The 16456-nt window shown below is 42.4% G+C and overlaps 3 protein-coding genes and 1 long non-coding RNA gene across 4 annotated transcripts; 2 read left to right on the top strand and 2 right to left on the bottom strand.

Annotated features, from left to right (window-relative positions):
- Positions 1-85: 85 nt before the first annotated feature.
- LOC142371340 (uncharacterized) lies at positions 86-2224 on the top strand. Its single transcript, XR_012768013.1, has 2 exons — positions 86-238; positions 1092-2224. It is a non-coding gene; the product is annotated as an uncharacterized LOC142371340 (long non-coding RNA).
- LOC142371339 (hemoglobin subunit alpha-A-like) lies at positions 2001-2862 on the bottom strand. Its single transcript, XM_075453989.1, has 3 exons — positions 2693-2862; positions 2377-2584; positions 2001-2249 (listed from the first exon to the last, which is right to left on the bottom strand). Exons 1-3 carry the CDS (start codon positions 2785-2787, stop codon positions 2121-2123), a joined length of 432 nt encoding a protein of 143 aa, XP_075310104.1. The 5' UTR covers positions 2788-2862; the 3' UTR covers positions 2001-2120.
- Positions 2863-5872: 3010 nt separating this feature from the next.
- Positions 5873-6793, bottom strand: LOC142370984 (hemoglobin subunit alpha-A-like). The gene is made up of 3 exons (XM_075453539.1): positions 6624-6793; positions 6243-6450; positions 5873-6115 (listed from the first exon to the last, which is right to left on the bottom strand). The coding sequence occupies exons 1-3, from the start codon at positions 6716-6718 to the stop codon at positions 5987-5989; spliced, it is 432 nt and encodes a 143-aa protein (XP_075309654.1). The 5' UTR covers positions 6719-6793; the 3' UTR covers positions 5873-5986.
- Positions 6794-7510: 717 nt separating this feature from the next.
- On the top strand, positions 7511-8441 carry LOC142370983 (hemoglobin subunit beta-A). The gene is made up of 3 exons (XM_075453538.1): positions 7511-7676; positions 7857-8079; positions 8191-8441. Exons 1-3 carry the CDS (start codon positions 7585-7587, stop codon positions 8320-8322), a joined length of 447 nt encoding a protein of 148 aa, XP_075309653.1. The 5' UTR covers positions 7511-7584; the 3' UTR covers positions 8323-8441.
- The last annotated feature ends 8015 nt before the right edge of the window (positions 8442-16456 follow it).

Below are 16456 nucleotides of genomic sequence, written 5' to 3'. Positions count from 1 at the left end.
TAAAAGTAGTAATAAATGCAGTAGATGGCGCTATGCATGCCTTTAAACGGACATTACGCAACAACCTGCTGCAGCTGCTGTCACTCAGCCGAACACTCAGCCTCCTGATGCAGCACAGCTTTAACGATGTGGAGCAAGTTAATTCAATCGTTTGTGGTTGTGGTTAATGAATTCGGATAAAGACCCAATCGATAGCACGATGGAAACCTTCCTCCTGAGGGCAGACGCTTCGTGATAGGTGAGATATATAGCCTTAATTAGATCCTCTGTACTTTGGCTTAAAACTATAATGTGGACATGTATTTAGAAGACCAGTGTATAGAACAAGTCTCATCTGTCCACTGATTTGCCTTAAATGTGGAAAGAGCCTTCGTTGTCTTTAATATCCATTATCATTTAGTATGGAAGTTGGCATTTATTTCAGATCTATTTATATTCTGTGAGTGAACAAAGGGTTTCAAAATTTCAATGAAACATCAAACAACTGTGGCCAGGAAGAGGAGGAACCAAATAAAACTAGTCTTAACTAAAGGGAAAACAATGAAAACCAACAAGGCCACAATTGCAGCCAGAGAATTAGGTTAAAGGCTTATTAAAGGCACACAGGTAAGTTACCCAGGGAGCATGAGAACAGGTTGAAGGCTTAAAAATATAACTTTTATTGGTCTATAAAAGTTTGGTTAAAAGGAATCACACTCACACAAAACCGGCCACCAGCAACTGCAAAAGAAAGAATTACAATTAGGAAATGGAGAAATAAATAAAAACAAAAACGGAAAAAAGTCATAATGAACCGATTCAATAACAAACCACAATGGATGCCTTGGATGCCTGGCAGACAAAGACAATGTGGTTGCAAGACGAAACCGCGGCAAACGAGCAGCAGAGAAGTGGAGCAGTGACGTTGAAGCAGATTAAACACCATACAAAGCAGCAGCAGCTCCAGTGAGCTGATTACCGTACCCTGTAGGGAAAAAAACGCTATTGCTAAATGGTCAGCGTGAGAGATCAGAGAGAGAGAGAGAGAGAGAGAGAGAGAGAGAGAGAGAGAGAGAGAGACACTATGCCTATTTGCTATCTCCCCTATACAGCACGGAGGATGATACTTACCGAAGGAGCCCATACAGCCGCATGCAGTGGGGCACCGAACAGCAAGCAGTCAACAAACACCATGAGCACACACAGAGAGACCAACAAGCACAACGATGAAGCACCGGGCAGTCATACCTGCAGGCCAAATGATTTTTGACCCGGAAGTGAGTCCGGTGGCAACAGAAACGCAGATAAAGAACCTGTGGGAGGACTGGCGGTTTTATAGTCGTCACCTCTGTGATTGACCGCTAGCAGCACCCATGGCAAGCAGCAGGAATAACATAGAAGGGCACTTCAAACCACCTCCGTCTTAAAACAGACGCATCAGCAGTCAGATGCCAAGAGGAGCTGTCCAAGGTGCTCAATTCTGACCCTGCAGGTCCAAGCTACTGTATGTTAAAATAGCAACACTATATACCAACTCAGAACTATAGTAATGTCAAAATCTTTTTAAAGACCATCCAAACTATCCACGATTCAATCTCCTCAAGGCTGGACTATCAAAATCCACTCTGAATCGGTCTGACTCGGTCCAACAGACAAAGTGCAAGGAAGACCTTTTATCGAAGTTATGGGACACTTTCACTGACTCCCAGATATCTATTGGTTTTATGCTTGTATTCTATTTGAAGGTCTTCACGGTTGAGCTCCGCGTTATTAAACTCTCTTTTTAATCTAACATTCATGTTTTCGGACGGTGGGAGGATGTCGGAGTACACGGAGAAAACCCATAGTGAACACGCAAACTCCGTTTCAGATGTCATAAACATTCAATTGGAACTGCATAAATCAAAGTAATGAAATCAACTATTTCTTTGTTATTTATATTATTATTGTTTTTGTTCATTATTATATACCCCAACATGATGGGTAATGTAAGGCGACAGACAAAAAAGAAGAGGCAGACGTTTGGACAATTAATATTTATTCGATTTATTCACCCAGCCCTTCAGTTTAAAGATGGTCCTGACATTGTTTTGGATGACATGTCACTCGCGGACAGTCGATGCTCCTTGATCGTTGGATTTTTAGCGGTATTTCTCGGACAGAGCCAAAGACAGGCACTGCAGGAACTTGTCAACGGAGACATGGACTTCTGGGGTGAACTCTCCAGGGAAGTACATGGCCAATACCAAGATGATGTTGTGTACGAGCATCTGAACACACATGCAAGACGTTGAAATAAAAGGAAAATCTTGATAGTCTATATTATACATCACATTTAAAGCTGTGACACGGTGACGTGTCTGAAATGTGGGCTAGATCGTGAAAGGTAATGCTTACCTTGAAGTTGGCAGGGTCAATTCGGAGCTTGAAGGCATGAAGCTCGCTCAGCTTGGACAGACCTCCGACAAGGTCATCCATCATTCCGACGGCGTTTCCAATGGCTGCCATGATGGTAGCACCGTGCTTTTTCACCTGAGGAGACTCAGGGCTCAGATCAGACCAGTGAGAAAAGTAGGTCTTGGTCTGAGGGTATGAGGTCAGCATTCTTTAAAAAACAAAAACAACAAAAAAAAAACGTAAATGATGAGATTAACAAAAATACAATAAAGTTATTAAAAACGTGAGATATATATTATAAAAATGATAAACCGACCTGCCCAGAGCCTGAGCTCCTATCTCGGCACACTTGGGGGATGCCTTGTCCCAGAAAGCCTTCACCGTGGTCTTGTCCTTTGCACTGAGACTCATGTTTCCCTTTTCTACAAGTTTTCTCAATTGAATGAAATTTTCTGTTGTGGAAATTCTAGTGAAGACGGTTTTAACTGTCTGTTTTTTTTTTTATATCAAACTAAACTGCACCACGCCCAGTATCAAATCTAAACCACACCTCTATGACGGAAAATACCAGAAGTTTCTGAGCTATTTCTTGAGATAAAACTAACCACACCCTCTTCTCAAGTTATATTTCCATCAATTGGTATTTAACTTTAAATTACGTATTGGCATAACTTACTTATTCTTAATGTATACAAAAGAATATCCGTGCAGAGAAAAAAAAATAGGAATACATCATTTTTGAGGTTGCGCGTATAATTTCGGATAGGTCTGCGGAATCATGTTCAAGGGTTTTGATGTGGACAAAACAATCCTTTAGTGTAATTTCTATTTAGTTATTTGCATATATCTCACAAAATGCTCACTCCAATGAGCTCTTCATTTGTAGGTCTATAAGCCTTAGTTCATTTGATTTAAGAAGGAATAGACACATAAAGTTATGGAATTAACGGCAAGAAAGCTTACTTAACTGTTTAACGTCCTGGGTGAGAAAAAGGAAAAAGGAAAGATGATATTTAAAAAATAAATAAATAATGTAATTCCCTTGGGACAAAGATGATCAGAATCAATGATGTTTTTCTCAAGTGGTTTTGTTGACGCTTTATTGTAAACATCTCAAAATATGAAAATGCAATGACATAATCCATACTTTATTTTGCATTTCATACTTAAACTGAGCGTTACACATAGTTTAGGTTGGTTTACATCAATAACTGTTTTAATAAGGTACCCTATTGTCACTGGAAATCGCGCTCTACCAAATGCTAGAGGAGAATATTAAAGGGTTAATGTAGCAAATATGACATGAAAGAGCCTGCCTTTTAATTTCCTCACTATTGAGTGTTTGTGATTAGCTCGAACATCAGAGCGTTTTATTTGACGTCTTTAGTCAGTTTTGTAGATTTTCAGATCAAAATATTATATCATCAAGCAGTCACAGCTTAATATCAGACCATTTGGGTAATAACGGCATTTTCTTGGCCATCCTTAGTTGTTACCTGAGAAAGACGCTACATCCAACTTGCTGTAAGGTGGTCTAATTAGGACCGAGAGATGTAATGCATGCTTAATAAAGATATTTTTTATAAGGTTTTTGATCATAGACTTTCTCAATAAAACTCTCATTAGCATGGTAGAGTTGGCAAAAAGCACTATCACATCCGAGTAGGCTCTTCCTTAATTGGAAACCATTTTCATGCACATAAATGGCACTGCTTCTAAGTTTGGCCGATAAGTCTTCCCACTCAGAGAATATCACTGAATCCCAGAATTAACAATTAACATTATCTGTCTATCTAGAAGTGGATAATATAATAAAGCCAAAATAATAATGAGCCTGCTTACTTATTAGCCCATCAACCCTTGGCATTTACAGGACTTCTTTACAAAGTTGAAAGCAACCTAAATGTAGGCTAAAGGACTGCGAGTGGTTGAGGGCAACAGCATCGAATAACCTGTTTTGTTGCACAGACATGATTAAGTTGTTTTACAGCCCAGTCGGACGTGAGAGGCTGCTGGATGAAGGTGTTTCGCTCTTTGAGATGATGGACCTCATAGTTCAGTCATAAGTTAGTTACTCGTGGCCTTGTGAGAGTAAATGTGGTCGCTGATTATTCTGGCTTCTCTTAAAATGTGCAATTAGATATTTATGGGTGCGGTCCTCTGAAATTAATGATAACATAAAAAATACTAAACCACAAGGGCGACGGCTGGAAATTATTCAGCTGTTAATACATACCGAATATCTTATAGCTTTTATGTGAACCATATAAGACACGTTTTAGTCTAATCCCTTCAGTCTATCTTAACAGAAAGCTTTAAAACGTCTCTTCAGCTCTTTATGCTTCATTGCAAATTAACTAATTCAAGTATTTCAGGAGGTCAACTGTGTGCATCAAATAATTGCAAAGCAATTCCTCTCAATGGAATTAGAGCAGTTTTTATGTTGGAATGAGTCGTATCTGAACATCTGCACATGAAATAAGACATTCAGCCCTATTATCCTTCTGGGTAATAACACCTCATCAGAGATAGTCTAATGGCATCACATTAATCCTGCCACCTGTCCTGAGACTGATTTTTGGATTTATGACGGTGACTGCATTAATCATGTAACCCTTCATAGAAAACACAGAGATGACATTATTTTAGGTGTAAACGCGACCTAATAAACACAATTCGTGTCTAATTCAGTCACACATGAAGCTAATTAGATGCATATCATGTGACTTTTAAGGTTGTCATTGTCTCATTGTCGTGAGAAACTACTTGTATTTATCGAGCAACAGTTCGTCCTTTCACTATCACCGATACAATGATTTATTCTTCTCACAGTAAGACTCGAGACTATTGTTTCTGTTATTTTTCATGACTGGATCGATCTGAAGTATGGATATTAATGCTGTCATTCGTGAGAAGAAACTAACGAGAACAAAAATGCGAGACACCTGTTGAATATTACCAACAAATGTAATTTGTTAGCATTAAACTGTTGTGTCTCACGAACACAAAGCCTCACTGACACTATGAGTAAATAATGGCTTTCTGGATTCACGACACTTTTGTCATCAGACTTTCTGAAAGTCGTGGGTTGTTCTTAAGGACATTGAGAACTACCATATTGGTACATAGGTCCACTGTGAAGTTATATCAACCCCCCTGTTAGCCACAACAAAATGCTGTAAATTCCAAATAAACAGCAAGAAATACAACAGGGTTTTTTAATATTTTATTGGTTCTTCAAAGTAGGATTCCTCGGTGTGGTGAATAAACCGTGAAGTTACATTACCACCGTGCCACGTGCTTTACTTCCAGTCCTGTTTGGTCAGTTTTGTATGAATGTTGGTTTTATTTGTTTTTGTTTATGTCAAATTAATCTGCTTTGGTTACAGAATGATCGGTTTGTGATGAATACATTTGCATTGTTTCAAAAAACAAAGAGGTGTCATGCAAAGAGTTAGGCTATGTGGGGCTGAGAACAAACACGAAGAGACGAATATCTGAAAATTAATTCAATTTATTCAGCAAGTCATTCTGTGCGCAGATGGCGTTGATCCCATTTTGGATGGCGTCTCATTTGCATACAGTCGATGCTCCTTGATCGCTGGATTTTTTAGCGGTATCTGTCGGACAGAGCCAAAGCCACGCACTGCAGGAACTTGTCAACGGAGACATGGATTTCTGGGGTGAACTCTCCAGGGAAGTACATGGCCAATACCAAGATGATGTTGTGAGCGAGGATCTGAACACACACGCAAGACGTTGAAATAAAAGGAAAATCTTGATAGTCTATATTATACATCACATTTAAAGCTGTGACACGGTGACGTGTCTGAAATGTGGGCTAGATCGTGAAAGGTGATGCTTACCTTGAAGTTGGCAGGGTCAATTCGGAGCTTGAAGGCATGAAGCTCGCTCAGCTTGGACAGACCTCCGACAAGGTCATCCATCATTCCGACGGCGTTTCCAATGGCTGCCATGATGGTAGCACCGTGCTTTTTCACCTGAGGAGACTCAGGGCTCAGATCAGACCAGTGCGCAAAGTAGGTCTTGGTCTGAGGGTATGAGGTCAGCATTCTTTAAAACAAACAAACAAAAAAAAAAAAACATAAATGATGAGATTAACAAGAATACAATGAAGTTATTGAGGTCAGCATCCTACATGAATCGAATAGATGAAAAATTGTGAATATGCAGATCAAAAACGTGATCTACGCAAAGCAACGTCAAAAAACTTCAAGAAAACTAACCTGCCCAAAGCCTCAGCTCCAATCACATCACTCTGAGGGGAAGCTTTTTGCCAGAAAGCCAACACCACAGACTTGTCCTTTCCAGTAAGACTCATGACTGATTTTTTCTCCAAGTATTCAGAAAGAATGATCTGAAAATGCAAGTGCAGTCAATTTGTAACTGCCCACCTTTTTTTAATTTAAGTATCAAATCCAACTGCACCACACCCAGTATCAATCTTGATACACACCTCCATTAACGCGAGTGCCAGAGGTTTCCAGACTAACCTCTGAGATAAAAAAAAACCACACCCTGTTCTCAAGTATTCGTATCAGTTATTACATGCCCAAATTAAGACTTAAGAAGATTTTGTTATTTTTTGTCCTAAAAATGTATAAGCATGTTCAATGGTTCAAAGACAGATATCTGCCGTTATTTATATAGAAAATACTGCAAAGCCTTTAATAAAGAGTCATTAGTTCACCAGCTTCTGAAGTTCAAACGGTTTCTTATTTGGATGTAATGGAGAAAACAGCTAAAAGTAATAAAAGTAAATGTAATAATGTGACGTTTATTGTAGATATGTTCTACAAAATGTGACAGCCTTCTGTGGCCCACTGGTTTTAAAATTGAATAAGATTAAACCGGTGATGCAAAAAATAAATTGGTTATCTGTTTAGTTCTTTACCGATTAATATGTTTTACTCATGTTGTATAAAAGTTTGATAGCCTTGTGGGTCCAATGCATATCTTTAATTTTTTTTTTTATCAGTTCTGTCCAGTAGGTCTATTGGCAACGATCTTATCGAACAACCCAACACCTCGCCGACTCTTGTCCAATCAGGCGCTCCCAAAGTTGAGAGGAGTGGCATTGTAAAATTAATAAAAAGCTCTTGAAGATTAACCTCCACAAAAATTTTTTGTCATCCGTGACTTTCTAAAGATTCTTTTCAAAATACAGAGAACCTCAACAACGTCAACATGGTCGAGTGGACAGATGCTGAGCGCAGCGCCATCACAACCCTGTGGGGAAAGATCGATGTTGGGGAGATTGGACCCCAGGCTCTGACCAGGTGATCTTTCACGATATTTAGGATACTTATGAATTAATTAAACACCTCATAAAAGTTACTTGACTAAGTTTTCCTTTGTTAAACACTAATTTAGCCTAATAATCTTATCTGTTTTCTTTTAAAACAAATTTCCGCACTGTAATGTGACCATTTTCTGTCTCCTGAATCGTGTAATTCCAGACTCCTGATTGTCTATCCGTGGACTCAGAGACACTTTGGGACATTCGGCAACCTGTCCACCAACGCTGCCATCCTGGGAAATCCTAAGGTGGCCCAGCACGGAAAGACAGTGATGGGTGGGCTGGAGAATGCTGTGAAGAACATGGACAACATCAAGAATGTCTACGCCAAACTGAGCGTTATGCACTCCGAGAAGCTCCACGTGGATCCCGATAACTTCAGGGTATGTTAACAATTCCAAGGACCCCATCATCATGATCACGTATTAATGTGTCGCTAACCAGTTTTCCTAATATCATCATTATACTAACCACCGTTATGCATCTTATTTCAGACTCTTGCTGAATGCATCTCCGTGGTTGTGGCCGCCAAGTTTGGCCCCAGCGTTTTCACCCCAGGTTTCCAGGAGGCCTGGCAGAAGTTCCTGGCTGTGGTCGTTTCTGCCCTGGGCAGACAGTACCACTGAATGGCATTTAACATTCAAAATAATTTGACGAGCAGCAGTTTTTTTTCAGTTTACAAAATGTCCAATTTACTGTCTAGGAACTGTTGCAAAGTCCAAATAAAATTCACGATAAAAGCCTACTTATTTTTGTCTGTTTATTTATTAATTCTATGACCATAATCTCCATTTATTTCCGTCTTATTGTTCTAAGCTTCTTGAGACCACGTTGCAGTGTGGTGTGCAAAGATTTGTTCGAAAAGCCAATGCATATAATCAATTGTTCCTGATGAGGTAACATTGTCAAGGTAAATAGAGCTTATTCAACCGTGAGGCCATACAACTCAACCGTAGACTACAAATCAAGGCTATAGAGAGCTAGAAGTTAATAATAATTAGGCTAGTTATGAAAATATTAGAAAGAACACTGTCGGTTATTGTGGCGTCTTTGAAAGTTTGCGATTTGTTGCACACTTGGACACCAAAAAAAGGGATGCCAGGCGTGCATAAGTTCAAAATTAAACTTTTACTTGGGTTCGTTCTTCACGTACACACAAGCACATTAGCATACTGCTCACTGTTTTCATTTTTCACTCGACACGCACGGTCTTCCTGTCTCTTCTCCTGGACCCCTGTGCTGTCCACAGTGCCTGTACAAATGTCATTTATAGACACCCCAAATGTACCTGACCAAATCTAGCTGCTAATGTGAATTAAATAAAATATTACAAAAATAAACTCAGGAACAAATGAATTAAATTCAGTTAATAAAGTAGAACATTAAATGCATTATATTGGGGGGTGTACTCTCTTCAATGTCTCAACATGACCAACATTATTATGGGTCCCACACTCTCCCCTCCAAAATGAATGTCGTCCCGACATTATCAATTTCCCAGAATTCTCAAGTCTTAAACTGTTGAGTCATAGCGGTAGGTTATATGGGAGCCAGTCTTTTGGGATACTGTCTGTAGAACCACAGTCTTTGACATGACATGTATCTCCCTCTTCATGCCACGTGTCAGCCGCAGACATCACTGGCCAGGTGATATCCGACGTGCTCCTCTGCCGCTGAAGCAGATAATGTATCTCAGACTGAAAGGTTTTAACCACTTTTCTACCCCATAACCCATTACACAGACCCACATATACTACTGTATGCTTCACATATGTCACAGTCTTCTCCTATGTGTCTGCGGTCTGGATTCTGGTGCTCTACTCATTAACTAACTGTACTATTCTGCATGAATTTAACATTATCCTTTAGCTTCAAATGCTACTTTGAACTCTTGTCTTCTCAAACTGTCACTATAATAAACACAACATGTGACTCTGAACATGGCTATTACTTTTAGCTGCAACCTTTACTTATGTCTAAGTGTTACTGATGGTTGACCTAATGTGTTGTATGTGAATGTCCTGGGTGGATTTCTTTTTCGCAAAGGATATTTTCGTGGTGGAGCTGCCTGCGGCTCAGGACCCCTCTCGTCTGCTTCATCAGATGATGACATCTGCTCGGACCTGTCCTCTTCCGTTTCTCCATTCTCCATCTCTGGTTGCATCCTGTTTTCTTCACCCATGTCTGGACACTCATCTTCCTCACCATGCTGCTCTGGCTCTGTGTCAGCTCTTTGTGGCTGGAATTCCTCTGCGTCCACTCTCAGCTGACTCCTGGACTGGTGTAATAGTTCTGCTGGCGGTGTGGTGATGAACCTCCAGTTACTCTCATCCTCTGAACTACTGTCAGGACCTCTTTCTTTCTGCTCCTGCTGCCTTCTGCTCTTCTTCTCTGTGTTTGGCTTGTTCCTTTTCTTTTCCTTTTTCCTCTGCTCTTCCTCTTCTTCCACGGGCAGGAAGGCACAGGGCAGCAACAGGTTCCTGTGCAGGACTCTAGTCTTTCCTGGGCCCTTCTCTGGTTGTACTGCATAGACAGGACTGTCTTTATGTTTCCTCTCAGTTACAACATAGACTTGCTCCTCCCAGTAAGATCTGAGCTTCCCAGGTCCCCCTCTGTCTCTGAAGTTCCGCACTAATACACGACATCCTGGCTGTAGTTCCACACCGTAAGTTTTACGGTCATAGTGCTTCTTCGCTCTGTTTTGCTCCTTCTGAGCTGTCTTTGATGCCAGCCTGTATGCCTCTTGCATCCTCTTTCTCCACTTACTGGCATACTCACTGTGTGAGGTGCTCTGATCACTTGGCATCAGGCCAAACATAATGTCCACTGGTAGCCGAGGGTTTCTGCCATAGAGAAGATAGTACGGGGCATATCCTGTTGCTTCGCTGCGCGTACAGTTATACGCATGTACTACTTTGGCTAAAGAGCTCTTCCAATCTGACTTGGCTTCCTCTGTCAAGTTTCTGAGCATGGAAAGGAGTGTTCGATTGAATCTCTCAGCTTGACCGTTTCCAGCTGGGTGGTAAGGTGTTGTGCGTGAGCCTTGGATGCCACAGTATTCTTCCAGCTTAGAAAACAGCTTGTTCTCAAACTCCTTTCCCTGGTCATGGTGCAACTTTGCAGGAAATCCAAATTTGAGCACGAAGTCTCCAAAGATCTTTTCAGCAGCCGTTTTTGCAGACTTGTTGGTGCACGCGTATGCCTGAGCAAAGCGAGTGAAGTGATCTACGACGACCAGGATGTACTCATACCCTCCTTTACAGCTTTCCAAGTGCAGGTAGTCTATTGAGACCATCTCAAACGGATATGTCGTTACAACATTCACCAGCGGGGCTCTAGTTGGCTTGTTTGGACGCTTCCGTTTCAGACAGCTGCACACCTTGGTCACATAATGGTCGACATCTCTCTGCATGTGAGGCCAATAGAATCGGTCACGGATCAAGCTGAGTGTCCGCTCCACTCCGAGGTGTCCCATCTCCTCATGTAGCTCTTTATAGATCAGTTGATGGAATGTTGTAGGCAGGACCAGTTGAGCTCGACCCACTGACTTTCGATACAGGATGCCATCTTCGTTGACATACAACTTGTTTCTCTCTCTCATCAGAATAGAGGTGTCATCACGCCGGTCTCTCTCTCTCAGATTAGGCCACTGTCCTGTGATGACATATTCTCGCACTTTGCCAATGACTGGGTCATCCTCTTGTGCTTTCTTTAACTTCTCTGTGGAGAGTTCTGCCACCGGGGATGTTATCCTCTCCTGTTCAACATCACACGCTGTGCTGATGGTGGCTGGACACATCCAGGGCTGACGTTCATGGGATTCAAGCTGAAGTGCCTGTGTGACAGTTGTGATTACCTCTGGCTCCATCTCCTGTGAACATGTGCCGATGTACTGCTCCATATCCAGTGGCATACGTGACAAGCCATCAGCATCACCATTTTCTTTTCCAGGGCGATACTTGATTGAAAAGTTAAAGTCTGCCAGCTCAGCAATCCAGCGGTGTGTTGTGGCATTCAGCTTCGCTGTGGTCAAAACATAGGTTAAAGGGTTATTGTCGGTGTAGACAGTGAATGAGGGTGCATAATACAAATACTCCCTAAATCTTTCACAGATGGCCCACTTCATCGCTAGAAACTCTAACTTTCCAGAATGGAGGTGGTAGTTGGTTTCTGGAGCAGTTAGTGTTCTGGACCCATAACCGATAACAACCAGCTTGCCTTGTTGTCTCTGGTACAGTACTGCACCAAGCCCTTCCTGAGAGGCGTCACAATGCAGCACAAATGGCTTCTCAAAGTCTGGATAACCTAGAAGTGGTGGACTCAGCAGGTACTCTATAAGCTGGCAGAGTACTTTCTGGTGTTCTTCCATCCAGGTGATTGGCTGGCTCGAGTGTAGCTGGTCCGACTTCTTGCGTTTCCCTTTGCTTTTATTTACACTTGTTCCTTTAACTTTACTACCTGGAGTCTTCTCAGTAGACAGTAGATTGTACAGTGGCTTTGCAATGCGTGAGAAGTTTGCAATGTAAGGGCGGTAGTAGGAGAGGAACCCTAGCATCTTTCTCAGGTCTCCCACAGTCTCAGGTTTTCGGTCTTTGAGTGCTTGGACTGGCGCTAACTCAGCAGGATCCATAGAGTAACCATCCTTGGACACAATCTTTCCCAGGAACTTCACTTTGTCTTTGAACACTTCACACTTTTTAGCTGTCAGCTTTACTCCATGTGCTTGATAACGGCGTAGCACGTCTCTCGTATCACGCAGATGGTCCTCAAAAGACTTGCTGTGGACAAGATTGTCATCCAGATATGGCTGCGATGATTCATCTCTTAAACCTGTCAGACATTCTTCCATACTGCGCTGAAACTCTGCTGGAGCTGAGGACAGGCCAAAGGGGATCCTTACCCACTCATATAAGCCCCACGGTGTTATGAAGGCGGTAAGTGGTCTGCTGCTCTCCTCGAGGAAACCCTGATGGTACGCCTTGCCCTGGTCCAGCACCGAGAACCATGCACTCCCACTCAGGCTGTTCAGCATATCTTGCACTCGAGGGATGGGATGACGGTCAGGGATGGATTTCTGGTTCAACTCTCGATAATCCACGCACAGACGTAAACTCCCATCCTTCTTTCGGACACAGACTATTGGTGAGGAATACGGGGACCTGGACTTTTGAATCCATCCTCTGTTCAGTAGGTCCTCCAAATACTCCTTCACTTCCTTGTGAAGCGGTTTAGGTACTGAGGTGTAGGTGCGCTTTACTGGAGTTGTGTCATGCAATCTGATCTTTAACTGCAGAGATGGAATGCAACCTACATCACTCTCGTCTTTTGAAAATGCAGCACATTCTTCACGTAACAACTGTTTCACCTTTTTCTGCTGGTCTGGAGTGAGGTGATCCACTGACACTGGAGGGTCCCACGAGTCATGTTTGCATGTTTCCAACTGTCCATGTTCCTCTTTTTGATTTTCAGGTGTGTTGTCTATGCTAACTTTGTTTTCACTAGCACTGGCTGTGCTCTCACTGGAACTGGCTACAGGTCTTACATCCACTGGGTAAATAGCCTTGACCTGCTGTAGCTGTCCCAGCACTGTGCGAGGGGTCAGAGTAATGTCGTGGTTGCTGTAGTTGGTGACGGGGATAGCCACCCTAGACCAGTTTCCTTTCTGCAAACAGAGTACAGTTTCTGTGATGTTCACGCCCTCTGGCCATTTTGGGATCTCAGCTGGTTCAAAGAGGACATCCTGTTTTGTGGAGAGTGGACCTGTCCTCACAGTACACTTAACTTCCCTAGTTTGGCCAGCTGGAATCACTGTCTTCACTCTTCCAACCTTCACCACACCCTCCTTGTCATCCTGATCACAGCTCTTCACGATGTGGACCAACACATTTGCTTTTTTACAGTCAATGGAAAAGGCTTCTCCTACCACAGCAGGCGTAACTTCTGGATGTTGCTCCATTCCATTCATAACCAGCTGCTCGATCACATTGTAGCCGATGATCGGTGGCTCTGCTACTTCTGGCTCATTAGAGACTAACACAGGTACCAGTAGCTCTGGCTGCAGGTGCTTACTTGATCTCAGCTTGAACTTCAACTCGACCCAGCCAGCAAACGGTATTGGTGTCTGATTTGCTGCTTTGCCAACAAGAGTCTCATCTTCACTCAGAAGTTCATCCATGCTCCGTAACTGTATGTGTGGGAGGCAGGATTTTCTCCAGTTTTCATTTATGATTGTTACCTGTGAGCCTGTATCCCACAGCGCTCGCGTTGGTACTCCCTCAAAGAAACAATCGACCATGCACTTCTTTCCGATGAGGGCTTTCAGCTTGGCTTGGCGACGTAATGAGAGGTGGCTGGCGTAGGTGTCACCCACAGTCTGTTCAGCGCTCCCACTTTTCTCTAACTCTGCCTCTAGCTGCCTGATTCTCTCACACAGAAGCTCGTGCACCTTGTTGTCTGGTTCAGGTTGGCTTGGAGTCAACATTTTTGGTGGAGTGACTGTTTGAATTGTCACTTGCTTGCCATCAGGTTTGCCTGCCGGCCTCGTTTGTCCTCTACAGCCCCTGGAGAAGTGCCCTGATTGTCCACACTTGAAACAGTGTTCACACTGGTCACCTGTTCCCTGCTCCTGACAGACTTTACATCCTCTCCGAGCGCTTGTCCTGACTTGCCGGGTCATCATGCTTTTCCGTATTTCAGCCATTTCTTCTCTCAGTTGTCTGACTGTTTCATAGAGCTCCGAGTCTCTTGAGTTGGTGACTGTCGGTGTTTTTCGGCTCTTGGGCTTCACAACCTCAGCTGACTGCTCTTGGATCCCAACTCTGTCTTCAGCTGCACCTTGAGATGGCTGACTAAATTGCATTTCCGTCTGTAGTTCAGTTACTTTTGGAGCCTTGCTGCTTGTGTATTTTCGTTGCTTGGACTGTCTTTCTAATTCAACACTAGCAGCTTCATTCATTCTGTCGATGAGTACTTCATCTGTCACCCTCTGATCATCAAGATAAGGCTTTAGCTGAAACTTGATATGGTCACTTAACAGTCCAGTACTCACTGACCTCAGGAATTTCTTCTGGATGAGCTCGGCACTGTACTGTTCATCTGATTCCACTTCTCTTGAAGCAAGTAACAGCCTTTCCTTCAACTCAATAGCTCTGAAGAGGAAGTTTTGAGGGGACTCACGACTATCTTGTGTAATGTTTATTAGTCTGTGGTACAAGTCTGTAGAACTGTCCTCTTTGAAATGTCCCTTTAATATGCCTTTCAGCTGGGGAAGGGTAAGGCCACTCTTTATCTCAAGCATATCACGAATACTCAAACCTGGACTGATTGACTTGATCACGGCCTCCATGACCTCAGCCTCACTGTGTCCTTTACTCAGGCCTCTGTCGATCTGATGCATCAGGTTCGTGTATGACAGTCTGTCCTTCTGCCCCTTTTCCCCAATCTGACCACAAATCTTGAATTCTCTCCTTATTGTCACTTCAGGGAGTCTGTTCACAGCAGTAGGCAACACGTTTTGAGGAGCTGAAGCTTTACTTGCTGATGCACTGCTCACTTTTTCACTCAGCCTCCTAACTTCATCCTGCAGAGCTTGACTGTTGATCTGAAGCTGTCTGTATTTTTCTGCTAAGCTCATTTCTTCCTCTGTTTCCTGGCTGATCTGTGTTGTCTCTGTTGTATTCTCTGTATTTTCTTCACATTCTGTGTTTCCAGGATTTCCAATCAATTGTTCAACAAGTTTCAGCATCCTCTTTAGAAAACCCGTTGAAACATCCTTCTCTTCGTCATTAATTACATCGTCAATGTATTTTGTTATTTGTCGGATTAACGCTCGCCTGCTTGTGACATCTCCACTCGGGATTTTAACTTCCACACACACCTCTTTGAGCTGATCAAGTTGCAAAAGCCACAATCTCTGTGATACCGTTTCTGCAAACTCTTCCAGATCCATCGTGTGTGTTGCAGCCCCGACACTGCGCGCTCCCGTCGTCATCAATTTAGGCAATTCCGTCCTCGTTTGTCACACTGAGCACGACGTTAATCATCCCAGCGGTGCCTCCAATATTTGTTGCACACTTGGACACCAAAAAAAGGGATGCCAGGCGTGCATAAGTTCAAAATTAAACTTTTACTTGGGTTCGTTCTTCACGTACACACAAGCACATTAGCATACTGCTCACTGTTTTCATTTTTCACTCGACACGCACGGTCTTCCTGTCTCTTCTCCTGGACCCCTGTGCTGTCCACAGTGCCTGTACAAATGTCATTTATAGACACCCCAAATGTACCTGACCAAATCTAGCTGCTAATGTGAATTAAATAAAATATTACAAAAATAAACTCAGGAACAAATGAATTAAATTCAGTTAATAAAGTAGAACATTAAATGCATTATATTGGGGGGTGTACTCTCTTCAATGTCTCAACATGACCAACATTATTATGGGTCCCACAGATTTGATGTAAAAAAGGGTAGGGGTCATCTGAAATAGACGATAACAGTGCATCAAAATACCAAAAGGAGGAATCTCATCCTTTCACAAGAACTCCGGACTTTATTTTTTCTTAAAAAGTGTCATCCCTTTAGCCAAGTTTTAGTGGTGACAGAAAAAAAGGGAAAATTATGGCAGCATTATCCCAGAGGATAAAATCTGATTCAGCCCAAACATGGACCGGAAAGAACTCTTAACTCTTAAATCTATCTTGAAGTTAGTTAAAAAAAATAAATTAAAAAAATCAATAATATTACTTTCTCAAGCATTT

This window comes from Odontesthes bonariensis, chromosome 21 (genome assembly GCF_027942865.1).
Source record: "Odontesthes bonariensis isolate fOdoBon6 chromosome 21, fOdoBon6.hap1, whole genome shotgun sequence".
Classification (NCBI taxonomy): domain Eukaryota; kingdom Metazoa; phylum Chordata; class Actinopteri; order Atheriniformes; family Atherinopsidae; genus Odontesthes; species Odontesthes bonariensis.
This window is presented reverse-complemented; position numbering and strand designations above follow the sequence as displayed.

What these genes read in the sequence shown, in the direction of transcription:
- LOC142370984 (XM_075453539.1), bottom strand. Translation starts at nt 6,718, where the DNA reads ATGAGTCTTACTGGAAAGGACAAGTCTGTGGTGTTGGCTTTCTGGCAA. An exon ending in GGAGCTGAGGCTTTGGGCAG is followed by an intron (nt 6,451 to 6,623) that starts GTTAGTTTTCTT and finishes TTTGTTTTAAAG; the next exon opens with AATGCTGACCTCATACCCTC. An exon ending in TTGACCCTGCCAACTTCAAG is followed by an intron (nt 6,116 to 6,242) that starts GTAAGCATCACC and finishes GTGTGTGTTCAG; the next exon opens with ATCCTCGCTCACAACATCAT.
- LOC142371339 (XM_075453989.1), bottom strand. Translation starts at nt 2,787, where the DNA reads ATGAGTCTCAGTGCAAAGGACAAGACCACGGTGAAGGCTTTCTGGGAC. An exon ending in GGAGCTCAGGCTCTGGGCAG is followed by an intron (nt 2,585 to 2,692) that starts GTCGGTTTATCA and finishes TGTTTTTTAAAG; the next exon opens with AATGCTGACCTCATACCCTC. An exon ending in TTGACCCTGCCAACTTCAAG is followed by an intron (nt 2,250 to 2,376) that starts GTAAGCATTACC and finishes ATGTGTGTTCAG; the next exon opens with ATGCTCGTACACAACATCAT.
- LOC142370983 (XM_075453538.1), top strand. Translation starts at nt 7,585, where the DNA reads ATGGTCGAGTGGACAGATGCTGAGCGCAGCGCCATCACAACCCTGTGG. An exon ending in GGACCCCAGGCTCTGACCAG is followed by an intron (nt 7,677 to 7,856) that starts GTGATCTTTCAC and finishes GTGTAATTCCAG; the next exon opens with ACTCCTGATTGTCTATCCGT. An exon ending in TGGATCCCGATAACTTCAGG is followed by an intron (nt 8,080 to 8,190) that starts GTATGTTAACAA and finishes ATCTTATTTCAG; the next exon opens with ACTCTTGCTGAATGCATCTC.